The 27883-nt window shown below is 28.2% G+C and overlaps 2 protein-coding genes across 2 annotated transcripts; one reads left to right on the forward strand and one right to left on the reverse strand.

Moving 5' to 3' along the window:
• The first annotated feature begins 4848 nt into the window (after positions 1-4848).
• Positions 4849-17477, forward strand: LOC105359599 (proteasome-associated protein ECM29 homolog). Its single transcript, XM_011496225.1, has 27 exons — positions 4849-4904; positions 7322-7569; positions 7638-7756; positions 7911-8060; positions 8201-8479; positions 8548-8740; positions 8955-9043; positions 9154-9346; positions 9429-9580; positions 9655-9955; positions 10018-10204; positions 10371-10727; positions 11136-11311; positions 11393-11494; positions 11609-11815; positions 12107-12221; positions 12295-12478; positions 12693-12972; positions 13363-13599; positions 13811-14155; positions 14236-14392; positions 14473-14631; positions 15023-15464; positions 16278-16461; positions 16638-16773; positions 16857-17066; positions 17148-17477. The coding sequence occupies exons 1-27, from the start codon at positions 4880-4882 to the stop codon at positions 17348-17350; spliced, it is 5430 nt and encodes a 1809-aa protein (XP_011494527.1). The 5' UTR covers positions 4849-4879; the 3' UTR covers positions 17351-17477.
• Positions 17478-17897: 420 nt separating this feature from the next.
• On the reverse strand, positions 17898-19829 carry peng (Pumilio and CPL domain-containing protein penguin). Its single transcript, XM_011496226.1, has one exon. It carries the CDS (start codon positions 19811-19813, stop codon positions 17924-17926), a length of 1890 nt encoding a protein of 629 aa, XP_011494528.1. The 5' UTR covers positions 19814-19829; the 3' UTR covers positions 17898-17923.
• Positions 19830-27883: the final 8054 nt, after the last annotated feature.

The following is a 27883-nucleotide window of genomic DNA, read 5'->3' on the forward strand; positions in this document are numbered from 1 at the left end:
AAATTCGTTAATAATATGGTAACAAAACCATGCGAAATAAAACGAAGGCTAAAATTTTTACGAGTTTATATATTTAATGTGATAATGTTGGAATCCATATGTATAATAATTATTTTCATAATCATTATGTAATTACAATTTATGCTAATTTTAATATTTTTTCTTTGCACTCATAGTGAAGCAGAATTTTTTTTGAAATTAAAGAATTATTGCTTTATATATTAATTTAAAATCTGTATTGCAATATTGACGTAATTTTTAAAAATATTAATTTATATAGATCATGTTCACGAGACTAATAATAGTTTGTACTCACTATAATTAGCTTTAAGCAGTTTAAAATCAAATAAAAAATTTTGTAAAACCATGTATAACTATAAATAATTCTCAGTATACGAATTATAACGAGATTTTGACTATATTATTTGCATGAGATAATAATATATTAATTAAGAATTGTAATTAATAAATATAATAAGGCAATTAATACAATAAGCAAAAACTGAAAAATATAAACTGTAATTTAACCTTACCCAAATATGAATATATTTGTTAAATATTAAATATAAATAAATAAATAAATAAATAAATAAATAAATAAATTATATATATATATATATATGTATATAACGTAAGAAATTGAACGATTACTTTTAATAATTATAGAAAAATTTAATAATATTGTTGTGTAGATTAATTCAATAAATTTAGTAACGAAATAACGTAAATAATAAATCCATTATTAAAATATTTATTAGTAGAAAAATGAGTAGAAACATGCTCTTAAATAATTAGTTTCATTCCATTATTGAAATTCTTGATTGCATTCATAATATTGTTGTGAATTGTCATTATGCATAATTATTGCATATAAGTTACAATAAAAATGGACGTTGTTGAATGAATAATACAAGTAGATTGACAATGGAAACATTTCAATTAAATAATTATAAATATTATTTTGATTGAATAAGTAGAAAAAATAGTATGTTCAAAGTCTATGTTTTATGTAATTGATAGAAGACACGATTATAGATTGTCAACATAAATGGGTCAAAGAGCTAGTGGAAGATCCAAGAAATTCAGAACTCTTAGTGGATATTGACATCAAGGAGGAATTGTCTAAGGTGACAAGCTCAGCTTTTGTATGAAAGTGTCGTGAAAAAAGAGGTCAATTAATTATAATGAAAAACGGTCAAGTCGAATTCACTTCTAGCGCAGAACACAGCATACCTAACGATATATTGAATCAATACATATAAAACTTTCCCCTCGCAAGGAAATACCAATCAAATTGATTGGTGGATCTTAAATACAAGTTCAAATATTTCTAATAATAAATTAAGCTATTTATTATATTATTATAATTAATAAAGGAATGAAAAGAGACACTTTCGCGTAGTATTGAATAATTTTGCATTGCCCCTTCCAATTGCCAGCAACACCTCCGCCCAACATCAAAAGGAGGTTTTTCAGTCTGATCCCAGACACATGTGCTACTTATTCGTGCGATTTTATCTCTCAACAGGCAAAACATTTGTATACAATAGGATATATTTACTTTTTTATTTTATATTTATATTATTGTATAAAATAGTTTGCATATGTAGGTCAGGCGTATAAAATAATTGGCTTTATTAGTTAGACAATTGTTATCAATCTCTTTATGTTATTTAAAAGAATAGAAGGTTTAATATATAGTCAGATCTTAAGTCATTCGAGATTTAATGATAGTAATCTGCTTAAATGAAAATTTAAATAAAAAATAATGTTTATTGATTAACATTGATTAGCTATGTAGATTTAATTGCGAATGGATTATAATATTATGTAAAAACATTAAGTAGATTAATTAATAATAAGATATTAATGACAGCTTTTTCAAGCCTGATGAGTACATTCTTATTAGATAATTTAGTGTGAAGATAAATTTAGTTAAAAATTATAGTAAAGTTAATGAGAATTTAAATATTTCAAATAAATGACAATGTACCATTCCGATTAAAACAAAAAAACAAAAAAAACAAAAAAACAAAAAAAAACAAAAACAAAAACAAAAAATGGATACATTTCCATTTAATAGATTATGCATTTTATAATATACTTCTAGTTAATAGGATAATTAATTCCAAATTATAATTGCTTCAATTTAATCAACATAAGCTTCAATGTAATGTCAAGTGTAAAACGATATAATTTTCATTTATAAAGTAAAAATTTATTTTAAATAACCCAATAGCCAATGCATTGAACAACATTTGAGTTTGTTCATCAAATTGGGCGAATTTCTCATAATTTGACAATCTTTTTTTTTTCTTCATTTTTGGATATTATATTGTGTTTATGGTGCAATGTATAACGAAAGTCTCTGTTAATGAAATTAAATACCAGAAGTTTAGAAAACAGTGTGGAGAAATATATTTGACTTCGTATAAAATCATTGTGATTTCGTAATGATCATAAACTAGCACAGTTTTTAATCACAGTTATTACATTAAGTAACATGAAGTGTAAAATGTAATTTTCAATTAGCGCACGAGGCGATATATATATTTTTTAGTTTGTCTATGAACTTTGTGTGCGAGCGATGGCGGTTGAGCTTACTCGCGTATTATTTCTGGGCGCGTAAGGCAAATGCTGCCAACATTGTCTAACTGATAATTTTGATTGGCAGTCCTGGAACAAGGCGGACGTTATGTAATAACGTCGATAGATAAAAAATTGAATGTTTGCTACATAAAGAATTATTAATTAAGTAAGTTAAAGAAGGTTGACTTTCGTTTTAATGTGGAAACGATGGGGCAAAAGGAAATTAATCGATTATATATGAATTTATGTTATTATTATTTAATTTATGTTTAAAATTATTAAAAATCCCATTAGATATTACATAAAGATTCGTAAAAGTCTTTATAATATTGTAATTTACAGTATCATCTCTCTTTTTTCAATGTCTCGTCGATGCCTGATTTACTCTTAATTAATTAATTGCCAAATAATTGAAATATAATATAAATATATATATATATATATATATATATAAGATTGTAACAAACATTATTTTATTAACAATTTCGACTTGTTTCATACCTTATATAGCCTATCTCTAATTGTTCGCAACAATAGTTATGAAATTCATAATAATATTATAGATTAAAGATTTTCATTTCCTAGAATTATCATTCTATAAATCAAGCCGCCTCTGCGAATCGATTTACGACGTTGTGGCAAAATATTTATACAATATTTTTTTGTTGGCCGCTTGGTGCCTTGTGGTAAAAATCAAAGAAATGTGGCATCAGGACAATAATAAAAAAAAAAAATAAAAAAAAAAAAAAATAATTGTTTAAAATAAAAGTAAATAAATAAATAATGAAAGAAAATAACGACGAGGATTTGAGCCAAGTTTTTTTCTCTTTTATTTTCATTTCTTTTTTATATCAGACTTCTTTTGTGTTTGCGATGATAAAACAATGAGAAATAGTTTGTCATTAATTACTAGCAGTCGGTGCAGCATAAAATATCATAATCTATCCAATATGTGTACTACTTTTTTTCCCTTCTTTTTTTTGTTTTTTTTTGTTTTTTAATCTAAAGAAAGCTTTGGACGTGACAATAAAATATCGCGATTGTATATTATTATGTCAGCATTGGTCCATATCTTTCATTTTGAACATTAAAACTTTTCGTCATAATAATATCAGCCTCCAGACAATACATATTTATACTTGTGCATTTAACTAATAGACATTTTGCGTTCAGCAACACATTACACATTTACAGATTAGCATTTACAAAACTTCTTACGTACATTATTAATTACATGTAAATACATAAATACATTGGATAACGTTTGCGCTACACGAACAGCATTACAATTACATAATATACTTTTCCGCTAATTCGTTCATTACAAATCTCTTGCCATACGATCTTTATGGATTTTAGCGGATATATCGCATTTATTAGACGTAGTTGTAAAACTGGCCGACTATTATTTGTCTTTGATTGATTAAAAAATTCATTGTAACGAAACAATGCAAGATAGTCGCTCGTTTCGCTCAATCTTCATTTTCAGCCAAGCATCGACGCAAAAAAGACTTAATGACTTATAATTTTTTCTTTCATAAATTATTTGCTAAAAGTAATTAGTGAAGTTAAAACTTGAAGCCAGAGAGAGAGAGAGAGAGAGAAAGTATTGTCGTCGACTTGTTGAGTGGGCTTTTCTTTTTTAGAAATGTCATATAAATTTGATTATTAGTATAAATAATGCGATACGCGATTCGCCATAAGAACGGACGGACGAAGAAAGAGAGCAGTTGAAATCAATGGACGATAAAGTCAAAGAGGGAAATTTATTTAATATAAAAAAAAAAAAAAGAAATGAAAAGTAAAATGTGAATTTTCTTCGTAGCTATGTACGACCGAGCCACTCTATCAGGACTAACTCTTACAGGACCCCTACAAACGGGGATAACGAGTATTTAAATACGTCCCAGGCGCTCGCTTATTATCCTCCTCCCACCAACTATTATAATACGCGAAGAATAACGTACAAGTAGCCATTAATCCTAGCCTTTCTTTACCCATCAATACGTCTATTCGTTGTTTATTAAGGGTCGATTGTTTAAGGCTAAGGACTGTGTCTGACAGCGCGAGAGAGAGGTTGAGGAGACTCGTGACGTAGTAGGCACGAGAGCAATAGTCTTCGGTAAATAGTGGACAGACGAAACATGGCAGACGCTCCGTAGCCGGAGTCCCCCTCCCCCAACCCCTCCCCGCCACCAATGTATGTATATTGGCCACCACGGTACCGACAGCTCGTAAGTACGTCCGTATCTACAATAGTGCAAACGTCGCGCGCATACGCGGTTCCAAAATGGCAGCGGCTACGGATGAGCTGAGTAAGTGGTGCGCTCGTTTTGCGGATGAAAAGGGCCGGGATTAGTCGTCGGCGAGCGGCTCGCGGACCGGCAGCGGCTCCGCGTGGCAGCCCAGGTTCGGCTGGGCCGGCCCATACGGCCGGGTGGCTCTCCCCGACTCGCTGGCCCGAGCCCTTCCGCATATATCAAGTATCACGCTGTCGAGGCGCGCGCGTGTGCGCACGTCGAGTTCGCACGCGCACGTAGGGGATCGCGGTGCCGTGTCCGTCGGGCGGACGGTAGCTTCACGGTCGCGCGTCGGTGCGTGCGCCGACGAAGAAAGAGGGACGAGTATGCGCCGAGTCCCCCGGAGTCTCGTGTTGTCTCATTTTGGCTCGGCTTGCTCGGCTCCTGAGCTCGTTTTATTCGATGCTCCGCGCACACGCGCCTTCCCCACCGTACGCCGCGTGCGCGCGCCGCAACACGTGGTTTTTCGCGAGAGCTGTCAAACTGTGCCCTAGTTGACTCTCCTGGTTAACGCTCGCGTTGACCTCGTCTTTCTCGCTTTCGTTCCTCTTCCCATCCATCTCCTTCCCCTTCTCAACGTCCTCGTCCTCGCCCTCGTCCTCGTCCTCGTCCTCGTCCTCGTCCTCGTCGTCGTCGTCCTTCTCGTCGTCGTCGTCGTCGTCGTCGTCGTCGTCGTCGTCGTCATCGTCGTTGTCGTCATTGGCATCGTCATTGGCATCGTCATCGTGTATTGTCGTTGCCCGTTATCGTTGTGTTCTCGTTGTCGTTAACGTTGATGTTGACGTTGACGTTTGACGTTGGCGTTGGCGGTAGTGGCGGCAGCGACAGCGACAGCGGGACGACGACGGCCGCGGAGGCGGCGGCGACAAGAAATCTTAGTTCTCCTTAATGTTGTTTGAGGAAACATGGTTACTCATCCATTGGATGCCAAAAGTTTGTTTCTCTTCAATATTTTGAAATTTCATGTGTTAATTTACAATTCTGGCATTTCAGCTGTAGCTTTTTGTTTACTTGCAATTAAATATTTCATATAGCGTGCGCAGTTTCTAAGATTGGGAAGCAAGAAGTTATTATCATGTAGATTAAGCGCGAAGAGGAGCAAACGCATAGAGATTAAACTGGGTTTATCGAGCTTCTACAATCAGAACTTCAATGCAAATCTACTTTGAGCGTGATCGATAAATTTATTATTCTATTTATGTGCATTAATTTCATAATGATATAGTTTGCCTATATTAATTTGTTAAGCTTAAATATTGTAATTATTAAAAACTTAATATAATTTGGTTGCATAAGATTTATGCCAATAGTACAATTTCTCTTACTTATTACAAAAGTTAATATCCATTTTATTTGAGAAACGTTTATTAAGGAAGACATTTATAATTAACAATGCGATAATGGATAAGAGGATAAGAAAATTGTTATACGGTTCTCAATATCTATTTGTTACTTAATACTTAATCGTTACTACTATAATATATAATTGAATAATAATAATAATAATAATAATAATAATAATAATAATAGAAAATTATAGCTGTATCAATTAAATTGTATGCTTTAAAATTAATATATTATAATCTTTTTTATTGTAATTTTTTTTTGTTTTAATTTTATATATAATATAACTAATTATCTTAGCTATAGCAAACACGGTGTGGTCTGAGCTTATATAAATGAAAGATAATGTCATTTATACGCGAAATTAAGATTACAAAAAGAAAAAAAAAATCTTATACATAAATTTACATACTAATAATGACGAAAAGATTGGAAATATTTTTAATTAATTTGTAATTCATTTCAATGCATCAATTATTATATTTAATTTGTCAATAATCGGATAATTATATTAAAATCTGTGTCCTATATACTTAGATTACATAACACAATACCAAAATGATTTAGCTTATGATTAATATTATAACATTGATGCCTAAAGTTAATTTCAAATTTATGAGAAATATAAAAATTATATGAACTACTTTTTAATGTTAGATAACAGCTTTTACAGATTAGTTTTTAAAATTGTAATATGTGTCGTTTAACCTGAAAAGTATTTATATTTTTTGTGCAATTGCAATCGTCGTATTTTACTAGTATAATATTTTTAATACTTGTATGCATTGTTTCTTTGTATCATGCTAATTATAACACAGTTGAGAAAATATTAAGGATTTTGTTTTATTGTTATAACGTAACGTGATATGTATGGCTTTTTGAGTTTATTAATGTTATAATAAATCCAAAAATAAATATTCATTAACGATGGATGGTTTTTCATAATTGACAAAATTATTAAATCTAAATCTAAATCAATAAATGTTGAGTTTTATAATATTAATAGCAACAATTGCAATGAAAAGTATTTAAACTATTATATGATTTATAATGGTAATGAAATAATCGTAACATAAAATTCTTCATAGTTTTGCTGGAGCGAGTCTTTCTTCGTTTAGGCTCGGTCGAAACAGATGAACAGCTGCAGGCGGCAATATGTAAATTTCTACCTCCGGTTCTTCTCAAACTGTCTAGCTCTCAGGAGGGAGTTAGGAAAAAAGTAATGGAACTTTTAATACATATAAATAGAAGAATCAAAAGCAGACCACAAGTTCAACTACCTGTAGAAGCTTTGCTATTGCAGTATCAAGATCCTGCAGCCAGTTCATTTGTAATTGTAAGTATATTATACGTGTTTAAATGTGAAATTAGGATGTATTATTTCATTTTCATATTTCTTCCCAGAATTTCACAATTATATATATTAAGCTTGGCTATCCTCGTATGGAAATAAATAAACAAGCAGAATTAATTCCAAGCGTATTGAATGCTATACAAGGAAAGCCATTATCACATCAGGACAGGTATTATTGAAATTAATGTAATAATTTTTAAATTAAAAATTTATGATAAAACAAACGAGACAAATACAAGTAATTAATTGTAATAATGAAATAAGCTTATGAGCATTTATAATTTTTCCTACGCGTTTGAAATTTATTACTTTTAATTTTCTAGCTTAATGAGTATAATAATGCCAGCATTGGCTCGTGTAAAAATACCAATGGATCCAGAGAAGAGAGCATCGCTTCTTGGATTACAAGATGAGCCCCAGATAGCAAAACAATTACTTAATTTCATGTTGGACGTGTTATTATTACCTTATGGGTAAAATTTTTACTTTCGTTGCATAGGCAGGATTAAAGTTTAAATTCGCTATCGCGGAATAAAAACTTTCCTCCTACTTTGTTTACCTTGCTTTATTCTCGATCTATTGCAACTTAAAGCGATGAATATTTATTGTACAGTTCAATCGCACAAAGTAATAATCAACAACCAAGGCAACCGGTCGACTGTTCTCAATACACAGTCCCTCCTGGATTGAGTGAATATGCATTTAAGCGAGTTATAGGGGAAAATCCTCCTACAGCGGAGCAACTTGAACAAACAAAGCTAGGAATTGTCAAATTTCTTGCTGGAGGATTTTTTTCTGATTCTGACATTCTTATTCATTTGATAGTTGCAGCGGCTGATACTCGATTTAGTGTTGCCAACTTAGCCGATTTAGAATTAAAAAAAATTTCCATGTATGATAATACTTATTCCATTGCATTATTTAATTTTTGCCTATTTTTACGTAATTACTGTATTTTAGTCTCTTGAGATGGTCATCGATGGAATTAGCCCAACCACTTTACGCATTATTTTTAGGAACTGACGCTCTAGCTACGCAAAAGGATGTGAAACCCGATATGAAAAGAACTCCTGCTTGTATTCGAATTCGGCTGAAATTATTACGTTACCTCTTACGTGTAACACATACCCTTGTTATTCCCCCCTGTATTCAGGTAATACTTGAAAATATTTCTTATTTACGACTATTTCTTAAATATTTCTTAAAATTTCTTAAAATTTCTTAAAATTTCTTAAAATTTCTTAAGCAAATTAATAAGTAAGCATACAAGTATTATTGTTTAAGTATTTTATCGTTATTTATTTATTTTTTTAATTATTTTTTTAATTTATTTTTTTAATTTATTATTTATTTTTAATTATTTTCAGGTCATTTTTGAATCATTGTATGGTGAAAATAATACGAATTTTAAGCTCAAGACTTTGGCACTTCAATTTACATTAAATATCGTTGAACAGTAAGAAAACATCATTTGATCGCATTAGTATCACATAATACAAAAATTCCCATTACCATGCAATCATATATTTCTTATACGTTGTATAATAATGTGTAATAAAATTGTAGATGTAATGAAACAGAAATTGCCAGAGTAGCAAAAGTTATTTTAAATGGTATGATGCGATTGATCAATGAAGAAACTGAGTCACAGCATAGGCTATTGGCCTTTAAAATCCTCGAGCAACTTGTCCTCAGAATGCCAAGTCTTGTTAATAAAGATCTGAGTTTGCTGCAAAACTTTTTCGACATGCTTACAAAGGTTAGTATTTTCTAAAAATTCAATTCACAATGCACAGCTTTTGCTTATTATTTTTATTTAATAATCGTTGAAAATTATTTAGAATAAGGGCGATTGTGATCTGCAACGATCTGTACGAGATGCCCTGATTGGCATAAAGAGTGCATTTATACTTAATAAAGACGATGATACTGGAATATCATTAATGGCTGGCTTATTAGCAGCTCATATAGAGTCTCCCGAAGCTGATGTCAGGTATTTTTATATTATTTCCTTTCGATATTAGTCTTAACATAAACTGCATGGATTAATCATAATTTTCATCGTAGATTCGTCGCGGTTCTTTATATAGCCACTGTTTTTCCACCAAATCATGCTCCATCTAGATATTTATTACTATTGGCCTGTGGTGATTCAAAATCGGATGTTCAATTTGAAGCTTTAAAGTCGCTTTACGGAACTTCCTACAAAAACGAACGCTACAAGTATGTCACGAAATACAATTCAGTGCCAGATTTTCTACAGCTTATATCATATATTCACTCAAAAGCCGAAAGAAGAATAAGTAGTAATAACAAAGTGACAATCGGAAACAAAGTTCTGCCTTTTAATACCGCTACGTGTGTTGAGGTAATATTTAAAATTTTCATTCGACATTATCATTACATTGAAGTTTAATTTAATTTTTCTAGATTATATCATATCTTCGCATTTGTTTGGCAAAGAGCTCTAATATTGCAATTGAAAGCGATTCTTTAGAACACCCATGCGAATTCACTCCATTAATAGGTCGTTATTTGGAAAAATTATATAATGAAAATCCTTCTAGCTTATATCATTACATAGATATTGTTGTACTTTTTGGACAAGTTACCGGAGGTAATAAAATGCAATGAGAAATTATAAAAATTCATATACAATTTGATAGATTTTAGCACAAGCGTATATAATTTTGATAATTTATGTTTTTTCCAATTCATTCGCATTTATTAATTAATTATCAGTTAATAATGTTAATATGTGAATTTAACAATTATTTCTTTAGATGAGGTTGCTTTAAGTGCTTTGCTTGAAATAGTTGGAACAATTCCAACTTATGTTGTTGAGCGTTATGAAAAAGAACAGGCTTGGATTCAATCGTTATTATCGTCGACAAAGGAATACGTAAGAGATCTTGCAGCGAAGATATGTGGTATTTTCATGGCCTATGTCTCGACAAATGAATTCGAGAATCAAATTTCTAAAATGTTGAAAATAACGAAGGATAAGCTTTTAGAAAATCAGCAAGGAGCTATACTTGCCCTGTCTTACTCCATGGAAAGGAAATTGAATTTGCAAAGAAATGAAGATAAAAATACATTAGTAAATTGGAATACGTACATCGATACAGTAATGGCAATTTGTGAGTTTTCTTTATAACATGCGATTGAGAAATATGTGATGTTTTAATATTGAGTTTCACCATATTCACTACGTCTTACATTCAATCAATATAAATGTATATATAATATTTATTATTATATAATTATTAAATAATTGTTTGCATTAGAAAATAATTTTTATTAATTTTTCATAAAATCTGGCCATTTATAAAACATAAAACTTATAAATTATAATATTGTTATCAGCTGACAATTAATATTTATATTCAATTTAATTTAAACTAATGTATTAATCCATATTACATATATGCATGTGTGTGCGTGTGTGCGTGCGTGTATATATATATATATATATATATATATATTATCCTAATTAATATACTAAATGATTATAATTTCATTTTTTTTGCTAATTTTATTTAAATTAGGCGAATTTCTTAATGTTAATAATCCAATGTTATTAACGGCTGCAATTAATGGTATTGGAGTAATTGGTAAAACTTTTGCATTACCTTTGCCGTCTGATACAGAAAAAACTTATAGTAAAAAAAGTGTCGTAGAGAAATTGTTTTCTATTTTTATGAATTCAAAATCGAATTTAAAGGTTTGTGAAAATAATTCCTAAACTTTTCATAATGATCAAATCCCGATCTCTGTATCTAATGATTAATTTTACATGTCGTAGATGAAGGAAAAAATTGCATTAACTTTAGGATACGTATGTATCGGAGAGGACTTCCCCCACAGTAAAATAATTATAGAAAAATTTATCGAAATAGCTAACGAAGTGAGTTTGTTTGTTTGTTTGTTTGTTTGTTTTTTTTTTTAATTTTACAATTGTTAATTATTCCTTTGTAAAGTAAGGGAGCATTTTATATAATATTCGTAATTATTTTAACAGACAAAGGATATCAGCTTACATTTATCTATCGGAGAGGCTTTGATATGTTGTATACAGGGTCCTGCTTCAACCGAGGCAAGAGATGCATGGAAAACTCTCCCTTCTGAACATAATGTTCCTTATACAAAAGAAAGTAATGACTTATTGAATTTTATTGTCGAACGATTATTATCATCTGCCAGTAAACCACATCCTAACTCACGACAGGTAATTCAAAATAATAAAAAAACTGTTTTTATAAGATTAGTGTCTTAAGTAAACAATAATTTTGTATAGCATATAAGCTGAAATTAATCTTACGACGAATGAATTCACGAAGAATAAATTGTTTCTTATAAAAATTAAACAATATTTTTGAAAATTAACAAATACCATGGTATTTTTTAACAAGATTAAACACTTTTTTAATGCATGACAATACGCATAATATAATAATTATAGTTTTTTTTGTTAGCTTTACAATGTTTTGATACTATAAGCTTATTATTATTATTCTAGGCTATCTGTATATGGCTTCTGACAATTTTAAAATATAATTCTAAACGGCAGTATGTCCTTGAAAAACTGCCAGCTATTCAACAAGCGTTTCTCGATTTCTTAACAGAAAATAATGGTGAGAAATATGATTATTTATAAATTAAATAAGTGATGGGATATTTATTAATTATGTTTGTGCATTATTTAAGATATTGTTCAAGAAATTGCTTCAAAAGGTTTATACTTGGTTTACAAAATTTGTCCAGAAAGCGACAGAACAACATTAACTTCGACAATGTCGAGTCAATTATTACGTGGAAAAAGAGAAGTGCAAAAAGCTACCGACGGTACACAAATATACGAAGAGGATCATTTAGCAAAATACTCAACCACGTAAGACAAATTTAATTACGTATAACATTTATATGGCTTTTTCGAAAGACTAATACAAAATTAGTCCATGCGCTTCTAAAGCAAATAAATTTTATAATACATAATTAATCGTAATTTAGTGTCGTTTGCTAATAAAACATATTTACAAATTTATTAAAAATTCATCTACTCAATAGCTTTAAGCTAGAGATTGAAAATTTGTTTTCATTCTTAGTGGAAATATGTCAACGTACAAGGAAATATTCTCATTAGCTGCCGATTTGAATAAACCAGAATTAATTTATTACTTTTTACACCTGTCCAATAATAATGCACTATGGACATCCAAAAAAATTACTGCCTTAGGATTTTCTGAGCTACCCAATTTAGATAATGAAGATATCTCGGCATATTTACCAAAGATTATACCGAAATTGTACAGATATCGGTTTGATCCGATAGTAAAGGTTCAACAAAGTTTTACGACTATTTGGCGTGTCGTTGGGGCTTCAATGGTAAAAGCTTAATTTAAATATTTATAAGACTATAATATGTTGTTGACGTGTTAAAATTTGCTGTTAAATATAAATGCAATCGTAAGCAATATCGAATGAATTCTTCATTTGATTGTTCATAATAATTGTAAATAACAGCCAATAAGAATAATATCTTATTAAACATTATGATTTTTTTTTTTTTTTTTTTTTTTTTTTTTTTTTTTTTTTTGTAAAATATATAAAAGTTTATACAAAGTATGATAATTGAAATTTATGAAAGAAACGACTATACTTTTATTTCCATTAGATAAAATTGTAAGTCTTCTATGCCGATTGTTTCAATATTCAATGCTTAACAAACAATTTGTCAAATACTCATTTATTATAATTGTCGTTTCCTATATTCAGCTCGACAAATACTGTAAAGAAATATTAGACGATATTACACGAAATTTAACCCACGGTCAATTTCGTGTGCGAATCAGCTGTTGTTTGGCTTTAACCGATCTGTTGAAATCTTTTAATCTTTCGTTAAATTATGTGGAAGCAGCTCCAAAATTGTGGAAACAACTATTCAGAGTTATGGACGATATTCATGAAGGTACAAGACAAGAAGCAACTAATACTGCCACATTTTTCAGTCAGGTAGGGACTTTTTATATAAAATAAACCGACACAAATAACTTTTAAATAATAGAATATTGAATTTTTGAGTAAGTTAGAGTCAATGTCATTTGTCAATGTGAATAATCGTAATAAATTTTTTAATAATTTATTGATTCATTGAAAAGAACTTTCTTTACTTAAATATTTCAATATGCACGGTTAATGTGATAAAAATTTCTTATTCTGTTAGTTTGTGGCTCGTAAGTGTAATGTAATTCGTGGAAAATCTGGTGAAGAGCTTTTACGAGCAGTATTGCCAGTTTTATTAGACGATGGAGTCACTCACACAGTCTCAGCCATACGATTGATATCTCTGCAAACGATATCTTATCTCGTATCGTCAGCTGGAAATTTAATTAAGCCCGCGCTTCCAACATTGATTCCCGCTCTTCTGAACGATATCGGCGAAGTTGAAAATAATCAATTGCTGTACATTCGTAACTTGACATCTAATTCATCGGAGATGCAAGAGCTTATTGATAATGCAACTGTACAAGAGACTAAATATCATTTTTCTACGGACACAATGACTAGAGTAAAATAAATTTTTTTTTCTCTATTAATTGAGCCCAATATCGGAATAACGATTGTAATTTTTCTTCAATATTTTTTTAGTGTATACAATATATCGATGCAGCAATATTGAAGGATTTAATGCCTAATGTCATAGAACTTATTAAATCAAGTTTGAAATTGGGAACGAAGCTAGCTTGTTCGAATTTCCTTATAAAGCTCGGTGCACACATGAAAAATGAGCTTCAGCCGTACGCTGGTTAGAATTTCCCATTTTATAAGTCAATAATGTTAAAGTTATATCATTACCTTGCTTAATTGGCTTAAATATATTTCCAGGCAAAATATTAGCAGCTCTTATCAATGGTTTAACAGATCGAAATGCTGCGATAAAAAAAAATAATGCAGTGACAATTGGTTACATCGTAGGGTGCGCAAAGGAATCTAGTCTAGATAAATTGTTCAATATGTTAAATACTTGGTACATGGAACGAGAGGGTAAGTTACGTTATAATTATCTCCTATAATCTTGTTGAAATAGTTAATTTTATGAATAATTAATGGCAATTAAGAGTATGATTAAGAGTTTCATTGATCATAATATATTTCATTTATTGAGTTTGAATATTTTTTTTTTTTTTTTTTTTTTTTTTTTTTTTTTTTTTTTGAAAGCCTCGCATACGAATTAACAATTTGTTATAACAATAAGCATACGTTTCATTTAACACGATATAAATTTCCATTAAGTCCCTATTTTATTTTTAATTTTATTTTTCATTTAATATTATACTAGATCCTGTAGAAACTTCTAGAAACATGGACATTTCTTAGTATCGTATAGTTAATAAGATTTTCATGGTTTTTAAAAATGTCAAATTCTCTTGTTCAGATGATTCAATACGTTTAGTGATCGGTCAGACTCTACAGTCAATACATAATTACAATCAGGATATCTTGAAAAAGTACTGCCACATTGTGATGCCATTGATTTTCTTCGGAATGCATCTGGATACGATTCCCGGCACGAACGAGAAAACCGTGAAGCTGTGGTCGGAACTGTGGTTCCAGGTAGCGCCACGGATGGGAGGCGCCCGACAAAATTTAGGTCCCATTATAGCCACCCTCAATACAGCCTTGGAGTCGTCTTCTTGGACCACCAAAAGCCAAGCGGCGAACGCCGTGTCTACGGTAGCGATCAAACTCGGGTCCACCATTGACGACGACACCAGGAATACGTTGCTTAATATTCTGATTAAGGGCTTACAAGGCAGAACTTGGAATGGGAAGGAGCAACTGCTCAATGCTCTGTCAACGCTTGCATGTAACAGCAAGTAAGATCCTCGTTTTTTATTTTTATTATTTTTTTTTTTTTTCTATATAACCTATTAATTTATGTATAATTTATTTGTTATTTCGATATAACACATTAGGTATCTATGAAATATTTTTCTAAAGAAAACGTGAGATCTAGCAAGAGCGAAGCATCAAAGTACTAATTAAAGTAAAATATTAAAAGAAAATCTCTAGTTTTAGTGTCATAATTTAGATAAGGTATTTTTATATTAAAAAAAAAAAAAAAAAAAAAATACAATGGAAAATATTTTTTAGCTTATTTACATACGAAAATAATTTTTTACATGTCTTATGAAAAATGTTATTGTCGTTTTCATAATGAGGATAAAATATTTAACATTCCATTCGGTTGAATGTAAAATTTGTTAAATGAATATTACATGAATTTTGACTTATATTTATATAAAAAAGAGTGTGCAATGAATTATTCACCAGTAACATACACTGATTTGTTTATTATTTAAGTCGATCGATGATAAAAATATAAAAACAAAAAACAAAAAACAAAAAAAAAAAACAAAAAGAGAGAGAAAAGAAAGTAAATTACACAATTCCTTTTAATATAATGAAATTCTTTAAAGTTTCGATTGAACAAATATGGAACTTCATGGTGTAAATTTCTTATACCATTCATCTTATTTAAAGTAAAACATGAAACGTTTATTACTCGATATTATTTAATTTAAGCAATATTGCTTTTCAATTTTGCGTAGAATCAAAATCTCCAGGACATTTAAATTTTATTATACTAATTATATAAATATCCATCAAATTTGAAATAATATTTTCAGAGAATACTTAAAGAATGATTCAAATTTAAAGGACGTGATTGTCGTAGCTTTATACAAAGAAAGCAAGAAGGAAGACTTGGAATATCGTCACCATGCTTTAAAAGCTTTCACCGAGGTCTTACACGAATTGGACGAAGATAAGTTTACACAAGTTTATGAAATTGCACAAGAAGTTTTACCCAAGGTAAATGCTTTATGAATTTTTATGAAATTCGATTCGCTCATATATATATATATATATATATATATATATATATATATATATATATATATATATAATATTCCCCACACTCGCATCGTATCGTTTAGTTATCGTTGCGCTTATTTAATTAAACAAAATTATTTTCCCATATTAAAAAGTTAACGAAAAAGAGCGAGGATGACGACGATGACTCAATTGAAGAGAATAAAAAGAAACGAGAGAAGAAGATGAAACTACAGGAAACAATTTATGAAGGTCTTGGAAAAGCTTGGCCAACTTGTAAAGAGACTCAAGGTACAATATGCACGGCTGATGTATTATTGAAAATTTTGTTCGAAAATTATTTACAACTGTTTTTAAAATGATCGATATTTTAGATCAGTATTGTTTACAATTTGTATCGCACTGTTTCGATACATTACCAACGAGTACGAGACCGGTGCAAGTTGCCATACTAATAACGTTAAGTCGTTACGTCGACAAACTCGTTTTACTAAAAACTGATTTCAGTCAAACATCAGACAAGGATAAAGAAGTATTAGATTTAATTTGTAGTACTCTTCTTAAAATTTTACGATACGCAATAGGTAAAGATCAATATTTCGTTTAATTATTATGCCGTTTTTTTTTCTTCAATGAATAATACAAAATATCCTTATACTTTTAAGGAATTGCCAAGTATACTAGAATAAGGAAAGAAGCATTGAATATTGTGATATCTCTATCAAGAAAGTTGAGTAATACGCAGAATGTTAAACAACTAAATTTCATAACTGCTCTAATGAATGACATGTTGACCGAATTATCAAAAGATAATCAACCAGAAATCCGATCTAGGGTTGTTGATATTAAGGGTATGCTTAAATTATAAATAATATTCGTAAAGGAATATTAATGCATACGAGATCAAATGTGATTTGACGAATGGTCAGATATTTGTCTAAAGCATATTTGCAATAATTTCGAACCATGTCAAACAATATTTATTTAATTTTGCAATGTTAATGTAATTTTTTTTATTTTCATTATTATGTCATAATTAGAACTTGTTGGTTTGTTTCTTTTTTTTTTCCCCTTTTTTTTCTTCGTCATAGAAACACCGATGTAACTTAAATTGATAATGGTCGATGTAATGCAAATCAGTTATTTAAAATATATCTAAATTTTACTCTTGTATATTAAACTTACGAGATTTATACGACGACTACCTTTTGTCAAAGATCTTCAATTTACAATGATGTATGTTAAATAAACTGATTCGTTTTTGTTACTTGTCTAGGTGAATTAGTAGCTTAAAAAGAATAATTTATACTACATTGTAACTAAATAAAAGAATGTTCAATTGTAAGTGTATTGTATTGTAAATTATAATTTTCATTTTCTCTTTAATTATAATTTAAGTCGAAACATTATGTACATTAAAGTAAATCAATGATTGATTCTTTTAATTCAATTTTTTCAACAATATTAATGCTCCTAAACTTTTCTTCGATTTAAGCTCTTCTATTTTTAACAACTGTGCCTTTAATTCAGAAACTGCTTTCTCCGACTCGTATTTCAATAATGTTATTAATAAAAAGCAGCTTCTATTGAAATTAATCCAATGCTTAATTACTTCAGTACTCAAATGTTCGAGAAGTACCTCGCCAAACGTTAATTCGTTCTTTTGAACACGTTCCGAGTCCATTTGTATGAGTTTCTTTAGCATCAAGTGGAGGCCAGGATCCTCTATAATATCTAACGCTTCTTTTTTTCCATTTTCTAACTTGGAGCTAGGATCTGTTATGAATTTGGCAATAGCTTCAAAAGCTAATTTGGGCTTATCTTCGCGACAACATTTCAATATTGCCAATGTGACCAATTGTATCGAACCCTTCGACAACCATAGCTTTATATCAGACTTTATGCCTTCGAGAAGGTTATCGACTACGCTATCCAACAATTCCTTTTCACGTATGTCGGCAGGCTTTTTACTAGTTTCATTTCCATCTCCTTCCTTCAGATATTCAATTAAGGATGGATGAAAATGGTGTGTATCTCTCCGCGCAACAAGATACAAAATTACTCGTTTACCATAATTATTTGTAACTATTTCATTCAAGTCGTTAAGCATATCTTGTAAGATAATCTTCTTTAAAAGAATAGTATCGTCAACGCAATCCAGAAGAGCTAGTATTATTAAGTGCCCATATTCGGATGTTATAATATCCTTAACGTGTCCTTTAAGAGCTTTCATAATTAGCTTTCTATCTTTATTTGTTCCATGCCAAATGCATAAATTAGCTGCTTTTGCCCCATCCTTTGTCTGCGATAATTCTGCTATTAATGGTCTAGTCATCACAATTATTTCAGCTCTGTCTTCCTTAGAGCAAATTGACAAATATTCATAAAGTACAGTATGTACAATTGTAGAATTTATAAGGTTTTTGTTTAATATTTTAATTAAATTACTTTTCACCGTTGACAAAATTGCTACTTTCATATCTCCGGCATCTTTGAAGGTGTCGGCTAAAACCTTAACATTAGGATCTTTACATTTTTTATATAAATCACTGTAGAATTCTTGTTTAACTATATTTTTATCCGAAGGGGATGCAATTTCAACGTAAATTTTCTCAAATATTGGAGCCGATATAACGGAGCTCAATAATTTCACAACATGACCGTTGCACTGTTGGAGAATAAGTTGCTTAACATTATCCGAGCCCCTTTTTAACAAAGTCTTTATAATATTTTTTGCATATTTTGAATAAAACATGTCGATTAAATTTGGTTTTATTTCTTCCATTATAGCTGACATTGTATCGTCGTTGCAATATTTCAGTTGCCACTGAATCACTCTAGATATATCATGAGAAAATATGAGCTTGGCATATTTATTTTGAATTAAATCGTACAAATTTTTTGTTAATTTTTCTTTAATATTCTCGGATAATTTTGTTCTACGAAGCTCTTCTCCAATTTTTTTTGCTTTAATGGAAATATCGTATATGTCATCTAACTTTTTGGCCCTTCTCTTATCTCTCAAATCCTTCTGTTGCTTTTTATATTCTAGCCAATTTGGTTTTTCATTTGGTGCTGCATTATTAGACTCGTTTGTTGCAATAGATTTTGTCACATTCAGTTTTTGTTTCTCATAAAATTTTGAATCTTTTTGTTTACTAGGAACATCACTCATCTTTTTTGAAGAAAATTTTTCATAATTTGAAACTTTTTTCTTTTTCTCTATACGCTTGCGTTTCAATCGAGAATCCTTATTTTTAGAAACATTGATAGATTTTTTAAACTTCTTTTTTTCTGGTAAATCAGATGAATTACTTTTTTGTCTCTTCATCCTTGTAATTTATTTATTTTTTTTTTTTTTTCACTTTATCTAAAATAAGGACACATGAGAATATTATTATTTTATATTTTACAGCATAATATTGAGCAGTATTTATAATTTTTAGAAATTAAAATTAATAATACAACTCAATATAAACGTATGTAAAGACAAATATAAAATTCAACCTTTTATCATTAATTTTATTTGAAATTAACTTATTTTTACTTCTTACAAAATCAGGATATTATGTTTTAACATTAGTAAAGCATTAGTATAGCATCAGAAAATAATAAATACGTACCTAATAATAAATAAGTAGATTTAAAAATATAAATTAGATTTGCAATTTTATTAAAAATTTAGTTTGGCATTTAAAATCATAATTTAAGAAAAAAAAACAATCATGGACAGAAGGTCGGAGAAGGAAAGAAGTATGATCCAAATTTTTGGTTATGTTTGAGTCACATGGCAAATGATCAGATGTTATTTCATTTTTAATCATTGAATTGTCCTGAAATGTAAATTGCATTCCTAATTCGCGCCATATTCAAAAAAAAATGTCATTAAAAAAAAAAAAAAAAATATATATATATATATATATAATTTTTATAATTAAGTAAATATTATGAATTTTCAGATATAGTTTATATCACTAATTAAATCGTATTTATTATTAATCTTAAATGAAATTAATTTAAATTACCTCTAAATTGCATATTTAATATACATTTAGAAATAGATGTTTTACATTATATTTTATTACTTTCAATTGCTTTAAATAGTCGATTTTGTTATTAGTTATTATATTTGTTAATTTATAAGTTCTGCAAATATCGACATATAATATAATATTCTACATACATATGATATTCCATGGAAATGAAGCGCATTGAGAAATTTATACAAGCAAATATTCATTGTTTATTGACAAAGCACATTTCTATCGTATAGATCAAAAACTAAAGATAATTACATAAGTATGCGACACTAATGATTAAGTGAAGTATTTTAAAATTCGATATTACCTTTGTTTATATGTATCACGCTTGATTTCTTACGATATAAAGCACATACTTTAAAATAAACTTGTATAACACACATGTTTATTTGATATATTTGAAAGATCGTTATATTTTACAAAAAAGATCAATATCAAGTATTTGTACATTTCTATTGAAGCTGTTATAACATTAGATTTTATTTTATGAATTAAGTATTAAATACATTGTAAATATAAGTACAACTAAATATTATTATGCATGAGAAATGTTTAATATTATAAGGATATTTGAAAAAAAATCTGCCAAAAAGATGTAATATTTATCTAAAAAGTACTATTAATATTAATATTATGAAATTAGAAATGAGAAATTTTAACATAGAGTTTACTGAATAATATTCATCGACTGAATAATTAATTCTTACTATTTTAAGAATTTATTATTATAAATAATCTACAATAATTATTTAAGTTCATAAATTAGTATATTAAAAATTTTAATAAAAAATTTATACAGGCAACACGCACTCACGCACTATGCTGCGTAAATCCTATTTTGCAAAAATGCGTGCATTTAAAGTCATCTTAGGATCAAGGATCAATTATCCTTGTGTATTACTTATTATACGTAATAATTAAATTTAGTAGTGAAAAGAATATACATTTTAATCTTAAATTTATTATTATAGAAATTATTTAAATAAATTAATTATTTATATTAAGTTAATAGCAATTTAAAATTATTATCAATTTAATGCGCATTTATTAATTTTAATTGGTAACGAAGTAAAAAAACATATATTACCGACCGAGTTACAAGTTTTTCTATTAAAATCCTGTAGATCGCATAACCACCTGTTTTTTTTTTTTGTTTTTTTTTTCTTTACTCGACTTGTCATATGATTCATTTAATTGCATTCTATTTGTACAATTCCTAATTTAATCATTCAGAACTTCATCTGCATGTTACTCTTAATATTCATTACAATTAGAATTTTTATTTTTATAATGAACAATAAATAAAAATTTTAATGAAAATCGAATGTTTTCATTAATGTTTTTCCGGGTAATTTGTTTATGCTTTATTTTAAACGATATTACTTTTTAGTTTTGAAAATTTTTATAATTATTAAAAGCTTTGTCGTATCAGACGAAATATCGCAATAATATGAATGTTATTTTTATAATTTTTATGTTCTGAATTCTTAGGAAATTAGTAAAGTTAAAATTCCAAACTTTATAATTTTTCATGATCAAGATGTTTTTAAGTAAAAGTAAAATAGATTTGCACAAAGAAATTTAAATATAATTTATATAATTAAGATTTGTGAACTTTTCTTAATTATCTTAATAATATGTTTATAAATTCGTTGTTATAACATATGAACAATCAAAGATAAAACAATAACATATTTAAATTGTGTAGAGACGATTTAAAAATTCATTGTAATTTAATAAAAGTCGAAACTTTTAGTATTATAAATTGATGTATATTATGCTTTATTTTTCAAAATAATTTATAATATTTATCTTGAATTTTACATGTTCTAGCATATCTTTCAAATTACTTAAAATATCATTTTTATTAAATATAAAGTTACTTTGGCGTTATAAAGTCTATGAAATTACATGTAGTAATTACATATGTCAATAATTGTTTTATTCATTTTTATCTTACAATATTATCTTTTATGAAACTGATGAGGAAGATAATAATATAGAACGAATTGTCATGAATTGTCATGAATTACACTATAATTTATATAATCATATATATAAATTAGTATTATGAATGTCCTTAAATTTCAGTGTCATGTAGATAAATATTAAAAAATTCATTTTACCATTACAATTAAACATTCATTTTAGCAAAAATGTATATATATATATATATATATATATATATATATATATATATATATATATATAAATGAATTTTATCATTTACTGAAGGTAAATTTGTAATTGAAGATTGTTTAAAATTATACTGCTAAATTTTTTTTATTAAATTACTACTTTTAAAGATGCTAGAATCTTCGATAAAAATGTATTCTTCAATTCTTGCGAGGGTCGCTAATGAATTAATATAATGTTAGAGAATAGTTTCATCATACAGACGATAAATACCAATAAGTTTATCTCTTATTTGTTTGATTGATGAGACTTAAAAGCTTCGAAATAACGTTAATGTTAAAACTACAGTAGCGATGCTCAAAATAAAAGAATCAAAGGATAAAGTACTCCTAACAATTAGCCCTAAAGTTACAAAGAAAAATGAACGAATCGATTGTTCGTAAATAATAAAAAGAAGAAAAAAGAAAAAAGAGAATCAGTTCATTATGTCAATATCCCTTTTGAAGATAAATGCCCTCGGGAGTTATTTCACCAAAGAATAACAGATATTAAAGACAATGTTGATCACGGTAAGCAAACACGCCTCGACCATAATAAAATAAGGAGAAAGCAGAGAAGCATTCGAGGATTAAATTATAATAAATAGCGATAGGTCAGTGATGCCCGCGTGGGCTTGCATTTTCATGATTATCATCGTTCATGATCTACATCTCCCTTATATTTTCACTATTGTTTAGCGGTTTTCGAGACATTGTTCGGAGCATGTAATCAGTTCTTTTGATATTTCACATTTAGCTATGAGTAATTTTAAAGCACGACTGTTCGCTTCTTTATATATGATTTATTCGTTAAATTTAATATCAATATGAGGTAATTGTTCAAATGTAAATGATTTATGAATTTACAGATAATTTGAAATATATATATATATATATATATATATAATTACATAGTCGTGGCACATATAAAAAATGTAAATATTTATCTTTAAAGTCTATTAAAAATTGCTCAGTACATAAAATTTTCAAGATTAAGTGGCTTAAAATATTATAAAAATTTCTTCGTTATCAATCAATTTTTTCATTTATAAAATATGCAATCAATCTTATCTACATGGCCATTACCCCCAATAAAACAGTATTTCAATAAAATTATCGTCTTTGAATTATAGTAATTTTAAAAGGCAATTTAAATATCGTATACAACATACAAAAAATATAAAAATATTAATTACCAACTTAATCGATTACATTTTTGATGATGTTAATTATAAATCATAATTAATGAAAATTAATCACATTCTCATATATGTGCAGATGAGGACGGTTACAAAATATTTCAACGCTTAATTTCGTTTTATTTCAGTGACATACAAATGTATGATGTTCTGTGTCCATAACACACGGACTAAATAATATGAGGCCATTGAGCAATAAGTACTTATTTGACTTTTCTATTAACAATTCATATAATATCGTATATTTCAATAAAAACTTCATTGCTTATTAATTATATGTAAAATGAAAATTTAAATATATATTTAATTGGGCGTTTGAGTTTTCACGAGAAAATATGGCCTTTAATATGTTTACCTGCATGAAATGTTATGAAATTTATACTAATGATCATGTTGTAATAATCTCAAGAGAACATTTTGAATATAGGGTTTTTCCCCTTCAGATTGTTACATCGGGAATTTTGGTCCCCGTAGCTATGGTTATACAACGGGTGCTGGCATTTTGCAAACCCCCATAGGTAGGGGCTTTATCATTTACGAAGTAAATTAAAGTTTATCCTTTGATGTAAGCGACTATATTTTTATATCTTAGTTTTTAAAAGTCTTAGGATATTAGTATTTAAGGCTCGTATGTACATTTTTTTTTTTTTACATTTTTATCTGTGAACAACGAGTATTTATTACATGAAATTGATTATCACACGCAATTTATGGTAAATAAATTTAAAATTGCATTAAGATGTCGAGATGTTATATACTTGTACGTATTAATATTATTCCAAATAACATCCAAATCCATTATTTTCAAAGGTTGAGTTCAAAAAGGCGGGTGTGTAACATTTTCGTAAGCAAAAAAAAAAAAAATAAATAAATAAATAAATGTAATCGACTAATCTATTAATGGCATTACGGCCAATGTAAAATAATAATCATGTATTTTCCAATAAATATTACAACTCGTTAAGTGCGAATAGAATTGGCGAAATTAAGTAAAGAAAATCCTAGGCGAAGAGAAAGAAAGAAGTAAAGAAAGTTCCATTGAGAGAAAGATGCCATTATTAGCCGGTTGAAGTGACATAATGCCGTCATAGCCACTCAAACAACCATTAAAACTCATTCGGTGGTAAATACACGCAGCATCAAATCTCTAATAGCCTGGAATTGCGAGACTTTAAAATATTACCATTATTCATTTGCGATTGTGTGGGTACGGCGTGGATGAGGGAAATGGAGAGAGATGTTTCATATGGACAACTACGTAATATTATAACAAACGAATGGAATGTTAATCGATGTCAGACGGATTATTAAATCATTAAAAATATAAGTAATGTAAGTTTTTTTTTTTTTTTTTTTTTTTTTTTTTTTTTTTACAATTTAGAATTAAATAAAAAAGATTGACAATTAAGAAGGTAATGAAATATTCTTTCAAGTGCTTGGACAATACCGAAGATCAATAAAGTAATAAATATTTATGATATTTGCCTATTATGTGCACAGTTTGTTTGTCTTATTACACTATAAGTCTGATATTTGTGCAATTAGCACGCACACTACTGTTCGCTGCCTAAATATAATATTCAAACTTACGTAGTATTATTAATAACATAATTGTTCACTGAATCATCATTATTTATATATCGAAGTCAACTTTACTTTTAAAATTAATCCATTTCATTGAATATGCTTAAGTAACAGTCTTTTATGAAAATAATCGACATAGTCTGCCTTCAATTAATAAAATGGAGAGCGGAAAAGAAAAAACTAATGCGACGATTAATATATTCAAATATGAAAATAATGAACTTTGGCAGAAAATGGAAATGAAGAGCAAGAGAGAAGGAAACCTTGATTATATAAATATAGATTAATCGGTGCTAATGATCGTTATAAAAATTAATTAGTATGAATTAATCCATAATATCAAGTCCCTTGCCAAATAACTAATTCATAATAAATTAAGTGATTATATCGTTTGTATTTTATAATATTGTTAATAACAACATACAATGTTATCTATATTAAGGGTTTAACGTAGTCAACAATTTCATCGAAATATAAAATATAAACTAAATGTATAATAAATTTTAAGTGTATTGAATAATTGTCTTCGAAGAGTTCCATGAGTATTTTAAAAATTTACTAAATCCGTCTGTTTATTAAAATTAAGTCTTATCCAAGATGCATTAAAAGGAATTCACTTCCTTATTATTTTATTACTTAATAAAATTTTCACAGGCGCAAGCATTTATAATATAATTCACTTGGAAAAATATCTATTTTATTCCAATACTGCCCAACAAAATGCTTTTAATAATTCGAATAGTTTTATTATCGTATACGTAAGATTAAAGCGACAGAGGTCATGATGCACAGGTAAACTTTATCATTAATTATATTCATATTTTTCTTGACTATAAATTTTCCGATTGAAATTGTTAAAATTTGAAAACTAAAATTTATAAGTATCAAATATAACGGTCAAATGACGGTACCGAATATGATCCAAAAAAAAAAAAAAAAAAAAAAAAAAAAAAAAAGACAAAGCAACAACAACAACACACACAATAAATAAAAGCTTCGTTTCTATTTATATTAAAAATTATATTGAAAATGTAATTAATTTGAATTTTTGGCTAATTGACTTAATCAAATAAGATCAAGTTCATATCCGACGGAAGCAAGATTCGTGACTTACCGAAGATATAATGGAATATATTACGGAATTTAGAGAAAACTTGTTACTTTTACATTACATAAAATATCTTATAGTTGAGTATATAAACCTGTAAATTTTTATTTATAAATTTTTCATATTTCATAAAATAATGTCAAAAATGTTTGTATAATTATTTTTGAAATATTTTTCTTTAAATTCCTCCATCATTTTAAGAATATTTTTTTAAGTATTTTCTAAAAGTAGGAAAAGTATTCCGATGATAGTAAATTCCTTCAAAAATCTTTTATATGAATATTTCTTTCGAATGAAAAATCTTTTAAAGAAAATTTACAACGATTTTACTGTAATATTTTTTCTTTTACTTCTTTTAACGTTTTTCATTTTTTCTTTCAAATATCATACGTATTTTAAAAGACAATTGTTTATAAAATGAGTTTATATAATAGTTGAAAAATATCATTATGTAAACTTTAAAGTGAATTTATTTAATTCACGTTTCCTTAAATCTGACGAGATTTTTATACGGTTTTTAATAATCCATCTCCATGTACTCTTAGTATAAGGAGAAAAAAATAAAAATAAAAAAGAAAGAAGAAGATTAAGTGACTACTATAAAATAAATAATAAATAAGTATTGGTCCTAGTCTATTTGTTAAATTATTATGTTAACAAAAAGGAAAATTTATGCCTATCAATAATATAAATAGAATTTAACGAAACTTTCATTATATATTTATCGGCAATTAATAATTGTCTATCATCTTCAGTTCAATAAGTATTTATAAATTTTAGCCTAATTACCGATTATTATATTAGCATTATGTATTTACAATTTAATTTAACAGCTTATCCATCGGTAGAATATTAATACTTAAACAAATAACAAAAATTAACCATAAACATACTTTCTTAATATTTAACAATTATTTTAAGTGATTTAGAAAACTATAGGAAATTTTGCTAGCACTACCATACACCATTTAAACAACCAACAGCATTACAAATATAATAAATAAATATACGTGAATAATTAACCGAATAATATTTACGTATTAATTTTTGTGCTCGATTAAATGATTCAATAGAGTTGATAACGAGAAGATACGCGAATGGAAAATATGGTTGCATCTAAGGAGACACGTGTTAATCTACAACTATAAGAGTTTAATTGAATAGGGGAATGTAAAAAATAAGTAGGAAGTGAGAGAATTATAGGAAGATAGAGTAGAGCATGAAAAGGAAATAAAGGTAGGGTAAGGGGGAGGGGGAGGGGGAAGGGAGAGGGGGAAGGGAGGGGGGGGAGCGGAG

The sequence above is a fragment of the Ceratosolen solmsi genome, unplaced genomic scaffold, assembly GCF_000503995.2.
Source record: "Ceratosolen solmsi marchali unplaced genomic scaffold, CerSol_1.0 scaffold29, whole genome shotgun sequence".
Lineage (NCBI taxonomy): Eukaryota > Metazoa > Arthropoda > Insecta > Hymenoptera > Agaonidae > Ceratosolen > Ceratosolen solmsi.